General features: G+C 40.1%; 1 protein-coding gene across 1 annotated transcript; it reads right to left on the bottom strand.

The window, feature by feature from the left end:
* Positions 1 to 10,751: 10,751 nt before the first annotated feature.
* Positions 10,752 to 17,098, bottom strand: RPL7 (ribosomal protein L7). The gene is made up of 6 exons (XM_063451325.1): positions 16,998 to 17,098; positions 16,045 to 16,147; positions 15,231 to 15,397; positions 14,555 to 14,692; positions 13,163 to 13,272; positions 10,752 to 10,982 (listed from the first exon to the last, which is right to left on the bottom strand). The coding sequence occupies exons 1-6, from the start codon at positions 17,009 to 17,011 to the stop codon at positions 10,774 to 10,776; spliced, it is 741 nt and encodes a 246-aa protein (XP_063307395.1). The 5' UTR covers positions 17,012 to 17,098; the 3' UTR covers positions 10,752 to 10,773.
* Between the last annotated feature and the right edge of the window lie 7 nt (positions 17,099 to 17,105).

The following is a 17,105-nucleotide window of genomic DNA, read 5'->3' as shown; positions in this document are numbered from 1 at the left end:
CGCCGGAAAACTGCTGCAGGGGAAGCAGGAAGGAGTCCCTGCTTCCCCACCAAACAGTCACCAGGAGCTGCACTGCCTCCACAATGAACTCCACAGGTAACTGTGGGATTGTCAGGTGAGTGTGACTCTCTGCCTGTGTTTATTACTGTCTGTGTGTGTATGACTGTCTGCCTGTGTGTGTCTGTGTGTATGACTGTCTGCCTGTGTGTGTGTGTCTGTGTATGACTGTCTGCCTGTGTGTGTGTGTCTGTGTATGACTGTCTGCCTGTGTGTGTGTGTCTGTGTATGACTGTCTGCCTGTGTGTGTCTGTGTGTATGACTGTCTGCCTCTGTGTGTGTCTGTGTGTATGACTGTCTGCCTCTGTGTGTGTCTGTGTGTATGACTGTCTGCCTCTGTGTGTGTCTGTGTGTATTACTGTCTGTGTCTGTGTGTATGACTGACTGTCTGCCTGTGTGTGTCTGTGTGTGTGTGAGACTGTCTGCCTGTGTGTGTGTGTATATGACTGTCTGCCACTGTGTGTCTGTGTGTATGACTGTCTGCCTCTGTGTGTATGACTGTCTGCCTCTGTGTGTATGACTGTCTGCCTCTGTGTGTATGGCTGTCTGCCTCTGTGTGTATGGCTGTCTGCCTGTGTGTGTGTATGACTGTCTGTGTGTATTACTGTCTGCCTCTGTGTGTGTCTGTGTGTATTACTGTCTGTGTCTGTGTGTATGACTGACTGTCTGCCTGTGTGTGTCTGTGTGTGTGTGTGTGTGTGTATGACTGTCTGCCTGTGTGTGTGTGTGTGTGGATGTCTTCCTGTGTGTGTGTATGGCCGTCTGACTCTGTGTGTGTGTGTGTGTGTGTGACATACAACCAATACACGCATATCACACACTGTTAATACACCCATTACAAATATCACACATAGCATACATATCACACACAGTCATCACACCTACTATCACATACACAGACAACACAAACATTACAGCATACATGGATGACGGGGGGGGGGGGGGGCGCTGTGAAGATTTTTCGCACAGGGCGTCAAAATGCCTAAGGCCGGCCCTGTGTGTGGATGCTGTGTATGTGTGTGGGTGCTGTATGTGTGTAGGTGCTGTATGTGTGTAGGTGCTGTGTGTGTGGGTGCTGTGTATGTGTGTGGGTGCTGTATGTGTGTGGGTGCTGTATGTGTGTGGGTGCTGTATGTGTGTGGGTGCTGTGTATGTGCGTAGGTGCTGTATGTGCGTAGGTGATGTGTACGTGTGTGGGTGCTGTGTATGTGTGTGGGTGCTGTATGTGTGTGGGTGCTGTATGTGTGTGGGTGCTGTGTATGTGTGTAGGTGCTGTATGTGCGTAGGTGATGTGCATGTGTGTGGGTGCTGTATGTGTGTAGTTGCTGTGTATGTGTGTGGGTGCTGTATGTGTGTGGGTGCTGTGTATGTGTGTGGGTGCTGTGTATGTGTGTGGGTGCTGTATGTGTGTAGGTGCTGTGTATGTCTGGGGGTGCTGTATGTGTGTAGGTGCGGTGTATGGGTGCTGTATGTATATGGGTGCTGTATGTGTGTGGGTGCTGTGTATGTGTGTGGATGCTGTGTGTGGATGCTGTGTATGTGTGTGGGCGCTGTATGTGTGTAGGTGCTGTATGTGTGTAGGTGCTGTGTATGTGTATGGGTGCTGTATGTGTGTGGGTGCTGTGTATGTGTGTGGGTGCTGTGTATGTGTGTGAGTGCTGTATGTGTGTGGGTGATTGTGGGGGTGGAGGTGGGGATACATTACTTAATATCCCCCCTCCCTTCTTACCTTTTGTAAGGAGGGGGGATTCTTCCTTGCTGCTTTCCCTCGTGGTCCAGTGGAGGTGGCGTCAGATTGCTTAATATCCCCCCTCCCTTGTTACCTTATGCCTGCGAGGGGGGATCATTTCTGCTGCTGCCTTCTCTGGTGGTCCAGTGCAGAGTGAATTCCCCGGGTCCTCTCCTGCCTCCCTCACTGCCTGTGGGTCGGTGGGGAGAGAGGCTGAGAGCAGAGCCGGTGCTCGGATAGCGCCGGCTCTGCATGAGCCGACAGGGGGGCTCTTGAGATCTCCCCTGCCGGTCTCACTCCATAGGCGTGCCGCGGGGATTAGGGTGTGCCCAGGCACACCCACGTGCGCCTGCCTATGAGTAGTGTATATTTCCTCATCCCATCTCAGAGGCACACAAGTCAAAATTGCCATCGTACAAGACAGCAAACCACGGATGCCCCACTGACGGCCAATTAAAGAATAACAAGAGGAGAGGATCATTACTAACAGAAAGAAAATGCAAATTTAGGACGACTGAAGTCATTGTACTTTCTTTTACAACACCCTCATAGTCTAGCAACTGCAAAACTACTGCATCGCCTAAAGAGATCCGATAATTTGGAAGAAAAATCCCTATAACTATCTATCTATCTACTTCAGTTACATCAGGTTAGATGGGGGTGTATACTACCGGGGTCACTATTAGCTACAAAAGATGGGAAATAAATTATTACTAACGTGGATTATGTTAGCACATTGCTTAAAGGGTCACTCCAACCACCATTATCAGTTCAACAATCATGGTGGTAGGAGTATGTATAGGCAGCCTTTCTACACATACAGAGTAATCGGTATTTATGTACTGGGGGCTAGTTGCACCCCTGGCACAAGTGATTGGCAGCCCAGAACTCTGTCTAATGTCAATTCTGTGAATAAAATGCATCCATCGTCACACTGCATGCTGGCAACGGACATAATACATTTATCAACATATTTAAAGATTATCTTGAAAAAGTAATTTGAAGTTATGTGTCGTTATTTGCAGATGACACAAAACTGGGTATTGTAATACAATGTGAGCAGGATATTACTTTGCTATAGATTGGGGGACTGGGCACTCAAATGGCACATTAAATTAAATTGATAAATGTAAAGTTATGCACTTCAGGGTAAAGAATGCACAAGCAACTTACACTCTACACAGTAGATTAATTATTAATTACTGTCAATGAATTAAAAATTAGTAATGTATCTATCCTTTTAACAATATCTAAATGTTGTCTTAGATTTGGTTGTTTATTAATTAATTTAGGTAGTATATTCTCGTTTTTATAAATATTTATTTGTATGGACTTTGGCGTTATGACGTTTCTAACACGTCCTGACGTAACCGTAACCGGAAGTAAGAATAGATGTCGGGACGTGATGACGCAAGCCGCATCCCGACACCAAACCCGGAAATGAAGAGCCACGAATGCGGCGAAAAGGGCGTGAAAAACAGACTTAAAAGACTGCATGCTAGAGTCACACTCATCACCTCCGACGAAGGCATACTGCCGAAACGCGTCAGGTGCTTTTTGGACTTTCTATTTATGGGACTTTCCTTTAATCATTTTGTGTTGTTTTAATTTGTTTCCTGTCATTGGATTAATAAAAGTGTTGTAACCCCCTGAACCTGCGTTCTCTGACGGTACACTGGATACAATTTTGGGAAGGACCCAGCTGAAGTCCAAATGGTGATTCATTCAAGGCATGCAGTTTGAGCCAGCTTTATAAGTGGCTCCACTTATGTGAGTGAGACCAGTACAGAATTTTTAAGTTTTTTATTTTAAACGTCATTACCCTATGGCTTTTCGATTTGTGTTTATTTTCAGAACCTGATCCTGAATTGGGTAATATTATTTATATTTATTTGAGTGCTCTCACCATTTTCTTTTTAATTAATCACTCTACACAGTAGTGAATTAGGGATAACAACACACGAAAAGGATTTGGGAATTGTTAGAGACAACAAACTGTTCAACAACTGCAGCTAGACTGATTTTCCTATCCAGTCGGTCCTCTCACACCTCGCCCCTCTGCCAGTCCTTACATTGGCTCCCTGTATCCTATAGGAGTCAATTCAAAGTGCTAACCCATACATTTAAAGCACTGAACAATTCCAGCCCCTCTTATATCTCTTCACTGATCCAGAGGTATGCACCTCCTCGTACCCTCCGCTCTGCCCGCAACCACCTCCTGACCGCTGCTCGCACCCGTACGGCCAACTCACGCTTGCAGGACCTCTCACGGGCGGCTCCTCTCCTATGGAATAACTTGCCTACTGCCATCAGACTCTCCCCTAGTCTTCAATCATTTAAGAAGGGCCTTAAAACCCATCACTTCAGGAAAGCGTATGGCCTCCCAGAGTAATCTCTCCCTTACATACCTGTCTCTTGCTCTCCTATGGGATAGTGCTTTGCTCTCTCCTCCAGCTCTGCTTCACTCCTACTTGATATTTCCTATCCTAATGTTTCTAATACCCCACCTCCTATAGACTGTAAGCTCATTTGAGCAGGGTCCTCTTCAACCTATTATTCCTGTAAGTTTTCTTGTAATTGTCTTATTTATTGTTACATCCCCCCCTCTCAAAATATTGTAAAGCGCTACGGAATCTGTTGGCGCTATATAAATGGCAATAATAATAATAATAACAATGTGCAGTGTCAATCTGCAGTTGCTAAGGCCAGTAAGGTATTCTCTCCTTCAAGCCTTGTGTTCAATCTATTGCCAAATCCTGTCATTTCCATCTCAAAAACATTGCGCGCATCCGCCCCTACTTAACACCAGATGCGACTAAGGTGTTGGTCCATTCCACTGTCCTTTCTCGCCTTGACTACTGTACTCCGCTTCTCAATGGTCTTACGTGCTCCCAACTTGCGCCGTTACAGTCCATAATGAATGCGGCGGCGAGGCTCATCTTCCTGTCCGCCCGCACCTCCCATGCCTCACCCTTCTGTCAGTCCCTACATTGGCTTCCTATAAAATATAGAGCTCAATTTAAAATTCTGGTTCTTGCTTTCAAATCTCTACATAATGCTGCTCCCACCTATCTATCCTCCCTTAAACACAAGTATGTCCAGTCTAGGCCCATACGATCTGCTGAAGACTTACGTCTATCTTCTGTCCGTACTCCCACCTCTGATGCTCGCCTTCAAGATTTCTCGAGGGCTGCACCGTTCCTGTGGAACTCGCTTGCCTCCTCCGTTAGATGCTCACCCAGTCTCCACTCCTTAAAAAAATCGTTAAAAACCCACTTCTTCATAAAAGCGTATGAATTCAACTGTTAATAGCTCCCAACTGATTCCTCTTCTGCAACTGTCACTAGTCGAATACTATCCTTACATTTTTGTGTCATTTTACCACACTCCCTCTAGCATGTAAGCTCATTGAGCAGGGCCCTCAACCCCTCTGTTCCTGTGTGTCCAACTTGTCTGGTTACAACTACAGGTCTGTTCGTCCACCCATTGTAAAGCGCTGCGGAATTTGACGGCGCTCTATAAATATCATAATAATAACATCCCCAGGACGCACTTGAAAACCAGAGTAATCTAAATGTACCTTTCCTGGTTAAATACTTTATTATTATTGGGATGAAAATACAATTCTGACACATTATATGTCAATAATAAATATGCATGACATTATACAAATATATTCAGGGACAACGCAAAACTATTTATAAACAACACTATACGAGACTAGGTCACCCATTTAGACTGGAAGAAAGGAAATTTAATCTAATGCAAAGGAAATGGATTTTAACAGTAAGAACAATAAGGTTGTGGAATTCTCTGCCTGAAGAGGTGATTTTTTTTTTTATCAGAGTCTGTACAGATGTTTAAAAAGCAACGGGATGAATTCTTGCAAAAACATAATATACAAGAATATAATTTTTAATATGTGGGGTAACAGCAATTTTTTCGTTTTTAAATCCTTATTTTGGATGAACAGCAAAAATATGTGAGAAGACTTAACATTATGGGTGCAAGTCTCTTTTTTTCAGTGTATATAACTATGTACTCAGCAAATAAGAGAAAGATTTAATAAACATAAATTACAGATACATACTGGATTGTTAGATCTTTCTACACATCTCATTTTGTGCGGATGACCATAAAATAGCAAAACTTGAGAATCAGATCATAGAACATACACCAGAGCCTAGATTGTGGGGGTGACAAGATAACAAAACACAGAGTGAAGCTTTTTGGATCAAGTAGCTGAAATCCCTATATCCAAAAGGTTTGAACATGGAGAATGAGGTCTCAGCTTTAATGTACTGGTGTTGTTTTTATGCTTAATCTTTTATTTGGTTTTCTCTTATTGGTCTGTTTAGAGCGCTTTTACTATTGCACGTGTCATTTCTCTTGGTTGTAAAGGATATCACTTCCAAATATGGACTGTACTGAAGATGCACTATAATGGTCTCTGCGCACGCCACCTTAAGATTTAAATTACAATTTAATTTCATATCGTGAACATATTTGCTCTAAATTTTGAGCACTTGTCACATTTAGCTTTGGTTTTATGCATGGGCCACTTTAAGATACAGTGGGGCCTCAGTTTACAAATGAAAATCCATTGAAAATAATGCCTTGGTTTACAAAATGTTTTCGCAATACAAAGCAGGTTTCCCCAGGATGCATTGCACCTGGGAGGTTTATAGCCCCGCCCCCTGCATGCTGGAGTCTGTGGGTAGCACGTGGTGTCGAGTGTGGAGGTGTTCGAGCAGCTTTTGCATCGAGTTTTGGAGCCATTCTGGAAATAGTTTTCAGTTGTTTTGGGACTTTTTGGTGCATTTCTCAAACTGTGGAAAGGTAGGGAGCTGAGCTTCGTTGTTCGCATGCCTTTTATTGTGTTCTGCATTGTGGGTTGGGTTCCATGCCAGCTCATTTTGAATTTTTTCTGACCTCCAGAACAGATTAATTGGTTTTCAATGCATTCGTATAGGAAACCGCGTTTTTGTTTACAAGTTTTTCGCAATAAGAAACGTCCCGGAGAACACATTAAATTCGTAAACCGAGGTCCCACTGTACATTGATAGCACAGACAATTATTTGAGGACTAACGATTGTCCTGTCACTTTATATTATGTATGATGAAGGAATTTTGATCTGCACAGCTATAAAAAAAAAATTTTGGCGAAAAAAAAAAAAAAAAAGTACTTTATCAACAATATTTTACCAGTGTGCATGGTCAGTTTAAATAATCACTAATGAGCAATACTGTAGCAGTGTGCAGTCACTTGAAAGGAGTAATTACTATAGTAATACACACCATTTAAATAAATTGGTTGATCTCCAAGCTGCTAGTATAGCGGTTATTGCTAAGCACTGGTATGAGGTTGATAGCAGTTGCCAGGGCAACATGGCATTTTAATATGGAGTTCCTCTGTGTTCTGCCTGGGGATGTTATTTTATTATTCATCTTGTCACGGCAACAAATATAAACATCACTACTGGTCTGGTGGATCATGTGCTATTACAGAACCTAGTATATTTACGCTCTCTTTTGAAGAAGGGCTTGTTTTATGGTTTAGTGTATATAAATTGTGTTACCATTAAGTCTTATTTGGCTATAGGATAGGCATATTAGGGATTTGAGACATAGGTAAAATATAGGGACACTATTGTCACCAAAACAACTTTTGCTTTGCCATTTGGGAGATCTCACTTTGTTTATGCAGCCCTAGTCACACCTCCCTGCATGTGACCTGCAAAGCCTTCCTAAACACTTCCTGTAAAGAGTCATCTAATGCTTACAGTTCCTTTATTGCAAATTCTGCTTAATTTACAATTTCTTATCTCCTGCATTGATAGCTTGCTAGACCCTGCAGAATCCTTCTGTATGTAACTAAAGTTTAATTTACAGAACAGGAGATAAAAAAAATTAAAGTAAATTACATCAGATTGAAAAATAGTCCATTTTGTTTATATGCAGGCGGTATCAGTCACAGCCAGGGGTGGTGTGGCCAAGGCTGCATAAACAGAAACAAAATTGATTTAACTCCTAATAGACAGAATTGAGCAGTGAAACATGAGAACTGCTTAATTAAGCTAAAGTTGTGTTGGTGATGAATAATAAGTCATGGGACTTGTATTTACACACAAGAAAAATAAATGTGTTTATTACGACTTTGTAGAGTAGAAACATTGCCTTTCATTTTCAATAAAATTGGCACCGAATGTAACCTTGTGTGCCTGGACCACTTTCACTATTTACATTGCAATAAAGATTTTGCCACTGTGGTCCATGTGGGGATCCAGAAATTCCAAGCATGTGCAGTCCCCTAAATTTCTGTTCCTAACACTCTCAAGCAATTTAAGACCATTGGATGTCACTAACCCTACCAGCCCTTGATCCAGCTAGGCTTTCTGCTGCACTGAATTAGAGAACTGCAAACTCAACCAAAAAAGTACATATAGGTGGCGGTCAGGAAGTGGGAACGGTAGGCAAGGGATCTCTTTTTTTTATTATACGCTATAGTCCTCTGGTACGATCGTTTTGTCTTGTTTATTTATTTAGAAGTTATACAGAAGTTATACACACACTCTTCCCTCTAGTCATAACATCAATGGGCACTGTGATAGGCTGCAAGCAGTCAGCAACTGTTGTTCAGGCAAATGCTTCATTATTAGCCCATGTCTTCTGGGAATTCTTAAACAATTTAATGGTGAATTGAATTATGGTGCCAGTGGACCTAAGACAGCATCCATTTAATTGAGAAGTTATAGTGTCCCTTTACAAAAACTAAATAAACAAAATGGCATTAGTGCAGAATAAACATATAAAGTGTTAAATAACTACTTATATAGATACCCATCAGCTTTGTGAGCCCACTCTTTGCTGAACATACAGAATTTTGTAATCGGACACTAAGATTCACAATTAAAGACCATTATATATTTAGGGACCACATGGTCTCTTTGCCATCATGCACTGCAGGGCTTTAATGACCTGTGATGGTGATGGCATAGATGGTCATGCATAAAAGGTATCAGTAAGGGATTAATCGTACTGGTACCAAAGACCCCCTCCTCCCCCGGTATCTTTCAATACCTGGAGTCCCCTCTGTTACAATAAGTGGCCCCAGACTGACAGATGAGCTATTAGGGGTAAAAGTGTAGTGTCATTTGTATTTAAAAACAGTAGCAGAATACAAATATAATATTGTAAAGCGCTACGGAATCTGTTGGCGCTATATAAATGGCAATAATAATGTGGTGTTTGCACCAGAGGAAAATATGTGGTCTGTGAATTTCCACAAAATAAAAACGTTATTTGACCTAGGTTTGTGATAAAATGGTAAATGAATAGCCTGTAGGATGCACTTTCTAAAAATATATACTTGTGTAGTGTTTTTGGATTCTGTGCCTATTTAAGTTGTAAGTTTTAGCTTTAAAACCATAATACACTATTTGCCGTATTTGTTTTATAACTTATAGAAATGTATTGAAATCCTAGAGAGCATTTTAACAATCAGGACAAATTGCTTAATCTATTTTGAGTTAGTTTTCTTTACTTACACTGGCCCTTCAAGGGTTGGAAAACAACCACCACCACAAACATTCCTGATAGAATACAGACAACAATGAAGACCAGATTAAAGTTTTAGAATTTGATTTATTAACAGACTGCAGGGAAGAAGGTGTCTTGGAAAAACCTGAAAAAATAAAAGGAAAATAATTAGCCATCTGCTTAGCAAAGTATTTTGCAACTGTAAACTGAAAAAAAAAAGTATAACTACTTCAATGACATTTTTGGGAGGTACCCTGGAAACTGGCATAGTCAAAGTGAGTTCTCTTTAATCTGTATCAAACAAACAATTTAGACACAGTAGAGTTGGCAGTGGTTTTAAAATTTCCCACCATATTACACAAACAACCGATTTCAAAACAGTTTGAATCAAAGATAATCACAGGAAATAACCATTGTTCATCTTTCCATTTTGAAAGCAGATCGCTAAAAATAAATATATATATATATACATAAACAAGGTGTTCAATATAACTTACAGAAAGCAATGTTGGCATTTTATCTTACAAAAAAAGACAAAACACTGACGTACTGAACAAAAACGTCTGAGAAAATTCCATTCATATCATCCCTGGCCAGCAAAATTGTCTCGGGTATAACTGGCTTGCTGTTCACCAATGCAGAGGCATAACGTAGCATACTAATGCCAACTCTAACTTTCCATGTGCATTTACAAGCAACTCACTTAATGGACTACTCCCCATTTAAAAACCTTGGGGGGGGAGGAGTGGGAGTAAGCGTGTCTGCCAATAGCATTATCTCAGGAAAGCCAAGAGAAGTAGGGAAAAAACACCCTGGTGTGCGTTTCCATTATTTATTGTTATTACCGACAGTTTGTCTTAGAAAACTGTGCTGCTGATAAACATTTTATGACATTTCCCCAAAAATTTTAAAGAGTGGCCCTGAAACTAAAGAAATCAAGGAACAACACTCTTCTTGGGACTTACTGTTTAAAGAACCCTCTCAATTGCCATTTATTTTTAACTGTTCTGTAGATATACAATAAATGTGCAGTATTCAGTACTACAATTTTGTCTTCCACTGTTAAGAGCAGCTAGGCACATGTAACACTTTGCCAGATATGCAAACACCACTGTATTTAAATATACACTCTTCCAATTTAAGCACGAACACAGAGCAGGCTATTTCAAAAGGCACATTACATCTTCGATGTAGTGGTTATAGTGTAGGAGTATCCCAGTGCCATCCCACAGCAGATAGTCAAAACATTTTAGTACATTTTGACAACTTACCTGCACCCCACCAGGTGGTAGTAGTCATAGTGCCTCAAGTGTTATGCCAATATATAAACATGAACTTGCAGCAGCTGAATATGTTAACCATAAGGTAACGCAGAGGCTACTACATCTAAAACTAGGGTTTACATCAAATTTGTTTATTTTTTTTTATATGGGTAAATATATTACCTTTAGTTCATTTTCCTAATAAGTCTGTTGATCTGATCTTCCCTGTTACCAGCATCACCACCTTCCACAAAGTGTGTAGTTTTCTTCTTCATTCCACCTTTAGGTGAAGAAAGTTTGAATGGCCAAAGGAAGTTGTTTGCCTTCTTGAAGTTTTTGCCAACGGTGTAAATTTCATGAATGAGATCTTCGACACAAATGATGCCAGTCTTGCCTAGAGAATGAAACAAAATATTGTATAACTGTCCAGATGTATTTTCTCCACAAATTCAAAAGGGAAAAACAAACAACAAGCGACAAAGATTACCATATGGTTTGGCAACCCAACCCCCCCAATTAAAAAAAAAAAACCCAAAAAAAACTGTCAGTAAACTTTTTTAACCCCTTAAGGACCAAACTTGTGGAATAAAAGGGAATCATGACAGGTCACACATGTCATGTGTCCTTAAGGGGTTAAAGAAGTTTACTGACAGTTATTAGCTTGATAGAAGGGAGGGGAAAAAAAAAAAACAAGCAAAAAAATTTAAAAAGTTCTGGGAATAGGAACCTCTTCACAAATTAAAGGACCACCATAGGCACCCAGACCACTTCAGCTCAATGAAGTGGTCTGGGTGCCAGGTCCCGCTCAGAGAAACGGCTATGTTTCACTGAGTGTTAATCCAGCATCTAGTGGCTGTCTCACTGACATCTGCTAGGAGTGCTTCCGCAACTCTCACGGTGAAAATCACAGTGAGAAAACGCTGGACGTCCATAGGAAAGCATTAAGTAATGCTTTCATATGGGCTGTTTGAACGCACGCGGCTCTTGCTGTGCATTCGGAACTGATGTCGGTAGGGGGTGGAGAGTTCTAAAGCACAGAGGGAGCCCAGCACTTGAGAAAGGTAAGTGGCTAAAGGGGGACCCTGAGGGTGCGACCTAATGATCCTATAGTGCCAGGAAAAGGTTTGTTTTCCTGGCACTATAGTGCTCCTTTAAATGGCTTGAAAACGCTGAGCTACATACCCTAGAAATCACTGAACAGTGGTTTATTGGATATGCACAGTTAACCCCACTAAAAATAGCACTATGGAATAGGAGCCAATATATAGTCATCCGAAGTAGAATTTAATTTTCATCTCACTTATGTGCATAAAATGTAACTTTAAACTGCATAGAAAATGTAATTCACATTGGAGTATTTGTTTCCTTAAAATCAATTTTCACAACAACAGTTATAACAGGGATCAAAACATCTAGCCACTCACTAGCCATTGGCAAGTGAAAGTTCTGTGAGCAGAAATCCAAATGTTTGCAGTGGAAAATAACTTTTAGACTGTCTAGTACCTGAAAACCTGAGACCCTGTACAAGACTATCCAATAAACAGTAAAAACATCCTATAAGGCAAATTAATGTTTGAGAAAATATCTGAAAGAGACATGATTGAATCTAAGAATAAATAAATAAATCAGAATCACACCAAAAGAAGCATCCAGGTACCCAATGTAAGGAATAAAAGCTCTAGACACAGAATCTTACCAGTCTTACCCTGGCCAGAAACAGAAGGAAGAAAATATAATTGCCAACAAGCTAAATCTCCTGGTCACACACCCAAATTGAAGTGAGACTATGGCTTGAATTCTGATAATTATCACGCAATCTGATATCCCATTTCCATTTAGTTTTCCCAAATAGTGCACACATTTAAAGAAAGAAACTTGCCAGAATCTTTAAAAGAATCTCTGGCCTACTACGCTATTCTCATGCCTTCTGTCTTTCATTGAGATGGTGACTACATTTGCATGGGTATATCATACAGCACAGTGTCTAATTTTTATTTACTTTTACAAGTCACAGTCAAACATCTATGTTCCTGGCAGAAATATAAGCAGCAATGTAGTAGTGACTTTCCTGAATACACAAAATGCTTTTTTACCCTGTGTAACCGCTTACATGTAACCCAATCTGTCTAATTGTAGAATAACATAACGCAGACAAACCCCTTTTTAGAGGGGCAGACAAAATTTACCTATCTGCAGCAAAACAATAATTTACCTTAAAGGAAAACGATCAGAACATTTCTTAGAATAATCCTTGCAGCATGTAAGGAAAAGATATTTGAAGATTATTTTTTAAACAAAGGTATATGCCTTTTAATTACATGCTGCAATAATTCCGATAATGGATACGCATAGGGGGAGATTAATTTTGAATTAAAGTATCAAGTGGTATTTCTTATATGGTTTATACAACGGGACCCAGGACTAATATTGTCAAATTATATTTCCTTTTAGAAGGGATTTTCTCCTACAGACACTGCCATGTTTTCCTCATTTTATTTTATCTGTAAAGCAAATATGTTTAAATAATTCTGAACACAGAAATTAGCCAAAAGAAATATCCGAAGAAGCACTTACCCAAATGTCTCTCAATGAGAGAGTTGTCTGTCAGAGGGATACGCTGCTTGCGGACCTTCAGGTATCCACGCTTGTAGATTAGCGATCTCACAGACTTCAGATTGGGATATCTGCAAATTAAACAATTTGTGTAAACTAAATACAGCAGAATAAAGCAGAGTTAAAGATGTATGCTCTCATAACAGCACACTGGGTAAATGAGATGTCACAGTAAACCAAAGATTACCTACCTTTTAAATTAGAGAAATTAAAGGGATACTACAGAGCTATAAAGTTGTATTCCTGGCACGCTAGCTCCCTCTGCAAGAAAATGTTGTTCGCTTTATTGAACTATGCAGGGCCATTCTCACTGGCTGACAGTCAACTGAGTGGTCCCCCAGCCAATAAGTACTATCTTGAATCAGCTAGGCTTAGTTAGGTGAAGACATACAGCTTCTCCTACAGGAGAATCCAGATGTGACATGGGCTCTTTTAGAATGGTTTAACCGATTACAAAGGAAGTTAGCACGGGCTGGCTTTAGTTATGGTGCTTAGAGTGTTTAAAGTGCACAGGTGACTCCAAACATGACAGTTACTTAAAAGTGTATAGAATAAATGTTATACTCGTTAATGAGTTTTACGTTGTGTAAGGTTGCTCCAACAGCTGTGCTAGCAGCAGCCCCAACTCCAACTGAACATCACATCCACCATGTCATCTGCATGCTAAGAATTGTGGGACGCCACGTTTCCTCTCCTTCAAAAAGACATCCTAAAACTCTTGGTAGCGCATACTAATCCTTGTGAGATGCCATTTGCATCTACTAAATATGTGAGGTCTTATGGAAGAAATACAATGGAGGCTGAACTGGAAAATTAAAATGGTTTTCCTGTCATGTAGCTAGCACAATGTAAGGTGAAATCTTATTTTCTACAAAGTGTTTCAATTATTTTTATGATAGCATAATTTATTGAACAACAGGAAGAGAGCTTTATGGACACGGTTTAAAGAAAGTCTGCATAGTCTATAAGCTTAATTGCAAGCATTACACAAGTAATGGACTATCAGCTCTTTTCTCAACGACTGTACAGAAATCCTTCATAAACTTAGTTAAATAGTTACGTAGGCTGAAAAGAGACTTGCATCCATCAAGTTCAGCCTTCCTAACATTTGTTTTAGCGGTTGATCCAAAAGCCGACAAAAAAACCCAGTTTGAAGCACTTCCAATTTTGCAACAAACTAGGGAAAAAAAATTCTCTTTGAACCCAGAATGGCAGTCATTCGGTAGAACTGTAAATTAATGAACATTTGGACACCCAAATAATGCAAAACATAAAATTTGTTTCAATGTCATGGCACCACAATGTACAAAACACAAATTTGCTCCCTAAACTCTAATAGGCAACTATCCTTACCCCCAAGCAATGTATGGTTCCACCAGCCTGAGCATGTTAATGGATGCCTTGTTCAGTTTCACAAATGTGCCATTAAAGATCTGACGAAGACGGAGAAGTTGCAACACCTTACGAACCTTTGGGCTAACACCGTTAATACTGTGAAAAGAGAAAACCACTGTCAAAATCTTGTCATGCCAACACAAATTAAATAGGTCTAAGTTTAGAAGAAATTTGGAGGAAACAAGCTCTTCCGAAGTGCCATGTGCAACAAGAAACTTTACTAGCTAGTCTTAGGTCTATTAGGTCTGGATAAAGAAAAAAAAAAAACTTGCAATTTTACGTTTAGTCAGACTTTTTTAAAAAAAAGTCTTGAAGTTAAAGAAATACATCAATATTATAAAGCTTCATTAACAATGTTGTAGTATTTCTGTCTTGGTTTAGATTTTTAGGACTATTGATTCCACACTTAAGTTAAACCCCTTTCCCCCCCAATCATCTAGACATTCTTCTTGCCACAACTCAATCAAATGATTCTCTATGATAAGCAATCACTACAATGTTAAACGCTCGTTCAAAAGCAAGTGCGCATGAAACCCTCCCAGCTGTTTAACTAGCAGAAGGGTGTTCTTAAGGATAAAACAGAGTGGACAGCCAGTAGACTGGATTGTCAAATGAAAACCAGAGAGCAGCTTACCCTCGAATTCTGACCACAAAGGCCAATTTAGGTTCAGCAGGTACATAGTAGTTTCCAGCTTTGCGGGCCATTCTTGACAGACGGATTTCACGTCTGACCATTTGCCTGTATTCCTTGTAGTATCCTTCAGCTCTCTTGTATATGATCTTTCTTTTTTCTTTGCGGACCTGAATGATAAAAGGAAGTTAGGGCCATTTTCATAACCGGCACTTATAGGACACGTTAGACATACCAGAATTTAAACATACAAAATGTTATTAAGAAACTGCCATGTAAACACCAGTATAGTAATATCTGGTTCTGAGCTACAATTCTTTGTAAGCCTTATTTTACAGGGAATATTATTCCATTTCTGTCATGGATTTTCAGCAAACATACTTGTACCAGGATTTTGCACCTCTCTGTGTACTACACAAAAAGATACCATGATAGCAGCTATCAACAAGCTACAGCCAACTCCAATGGTAGGTATCACGGTCAAGTATGCAGGTTTTATTTTAGGGTTTCTTTTAGTTATACCAAATTAGTCAATACTTTTTGTATGGCATTCAAACAAATTGCAACAGAAACTTTGCAATATAGCTATTCATAAAACGTTAAGTAACTTCTTGCAAAATTGCATAGATCAGGAATCAACGGCATTTTATTGATCCTTGTGAATGGGCATCAAACCTCTGCTTCAGAAAATGTTAGTCTACACATTAGAGAAGCCACCTTTTCAAAAATATTTATCAAAGATTACAAGATTTCTAAGTAGACAGGTATGTTATAATTTACCCAACTGATTAAACACCAGTGTAATTTATATCCTTACCTTTTTCTCAGAAATGATCTTCTTGATCCTTTTGGCTTTCTGAGAAGCAAAAAGCTTCCGCCTTTTTATAAGGCTTTCTGGAACGGAGGGCAACTTCTTTCCTCTGCAAAAAATAATAATTTCCCAATAATCACAATATGACAGATATGAATGTTTACGCTATACACATGTACTTGCTACCATTCATTATTTTATTATTTATATAGCGCCAGCAAAATTCCGTAGCGCTATACAATGGGTACTCATGACAAACACACCAACTTTACTGCAATGTCATTAAAGTTATTCAACCCCTGACATGCAGCCTACAATCTAGCCTGATCTAAACTAAACCCATATGCTTCTGGTCACAAAACTCAAACTTTTAGCTTCAACCAGGTAGTCACTCGCTCTAGTCTTTCAAGTCCACTAGATCTCATGTAAAAAAAGAGCACTCTTACACCCATAATAGGCAAGATAACAGGTGAGCCTAGCAGTAGATTACCGGTCAGGGGCAATGTAAACATGCCTTTGGAATCAATAGAATTAATTCATTTCCCCTTTAAATGTATGGATTTGATAGACTTTAAAGCAAAGAGTCTTTGGAATCAATGGAATGAATTCATTTCCCCTTTAAATGTATGGATTTAATAGACTTTAACCCCTTAAGGACCAAATTTCTGGAATAAAAGGGAATCATGACATGTCACACATGTCATGAGTCCTTAAGGGGTTAAAGCAAAGAGCTCAGCTCTATAATTGGAGTCACAGTTATTACAAGGCCGCAGACCGAGCCGGGTGAAGCCTGGGTAAAAACCCATTTATTTCTGGGTCGCTTTGAGGACAAACACGAAAATAACGGCCATCCCTCGTTCCCCAGCGTTTAATAATACGGGGGGAGCAGGGCAGCATCGCGACGAAGGGATATTGAAACAGGATGGGTACGGATTACAAGGAGGCCATGATGTACTCACTCTGTCCCCGCCATGTTCACCACCGGAAAAGAGGGAGCCACGCATGCGCAGAGCTCACTTAAAGATGCTGCTTGCGGACGTCACCACGTCGCGGCGTGAGTTGGAATC

The sequence above is a fragment of the Pelobates fuscus genome, chromosome 4 (genome assembly GCF_036172605.1).
Source record: "Pelobates fuscus isolate aPelFus1 chromosome 4, aPelFus1.pri, whole genome shotgun sequence".
NCBI classification, from domain to species: domain Eukaryota; kingdom Metazoa; phylum Chordata; class Amphibia; order Anura; family Pelobatidae; genus Pelobates; species Pelobates fuscus.
This window is presented reverse-complemented; position numbering and strand designations above follow the sequence as displayed.

Excerpts from the sequence above, each read along its gene's own strand:
- RPL7 (XM_063451325.1), bottom strand. Across the intron at positions 15,398-16,044 it reads AGATCATTTCTGAGAAAAAG|GTCCGCAAAGAAAAAAGAAA; the intron begins GTAAGGATATAA and ends TTTATCATTCAG. Across the intron at positions 13,273-14,554 it reads GAACCATACATTGCTTGGGG|ATATCCCAATCTGAAGTCTG; the intron begins GTAAGGATAGTT and ends TTTAATTTGCAG.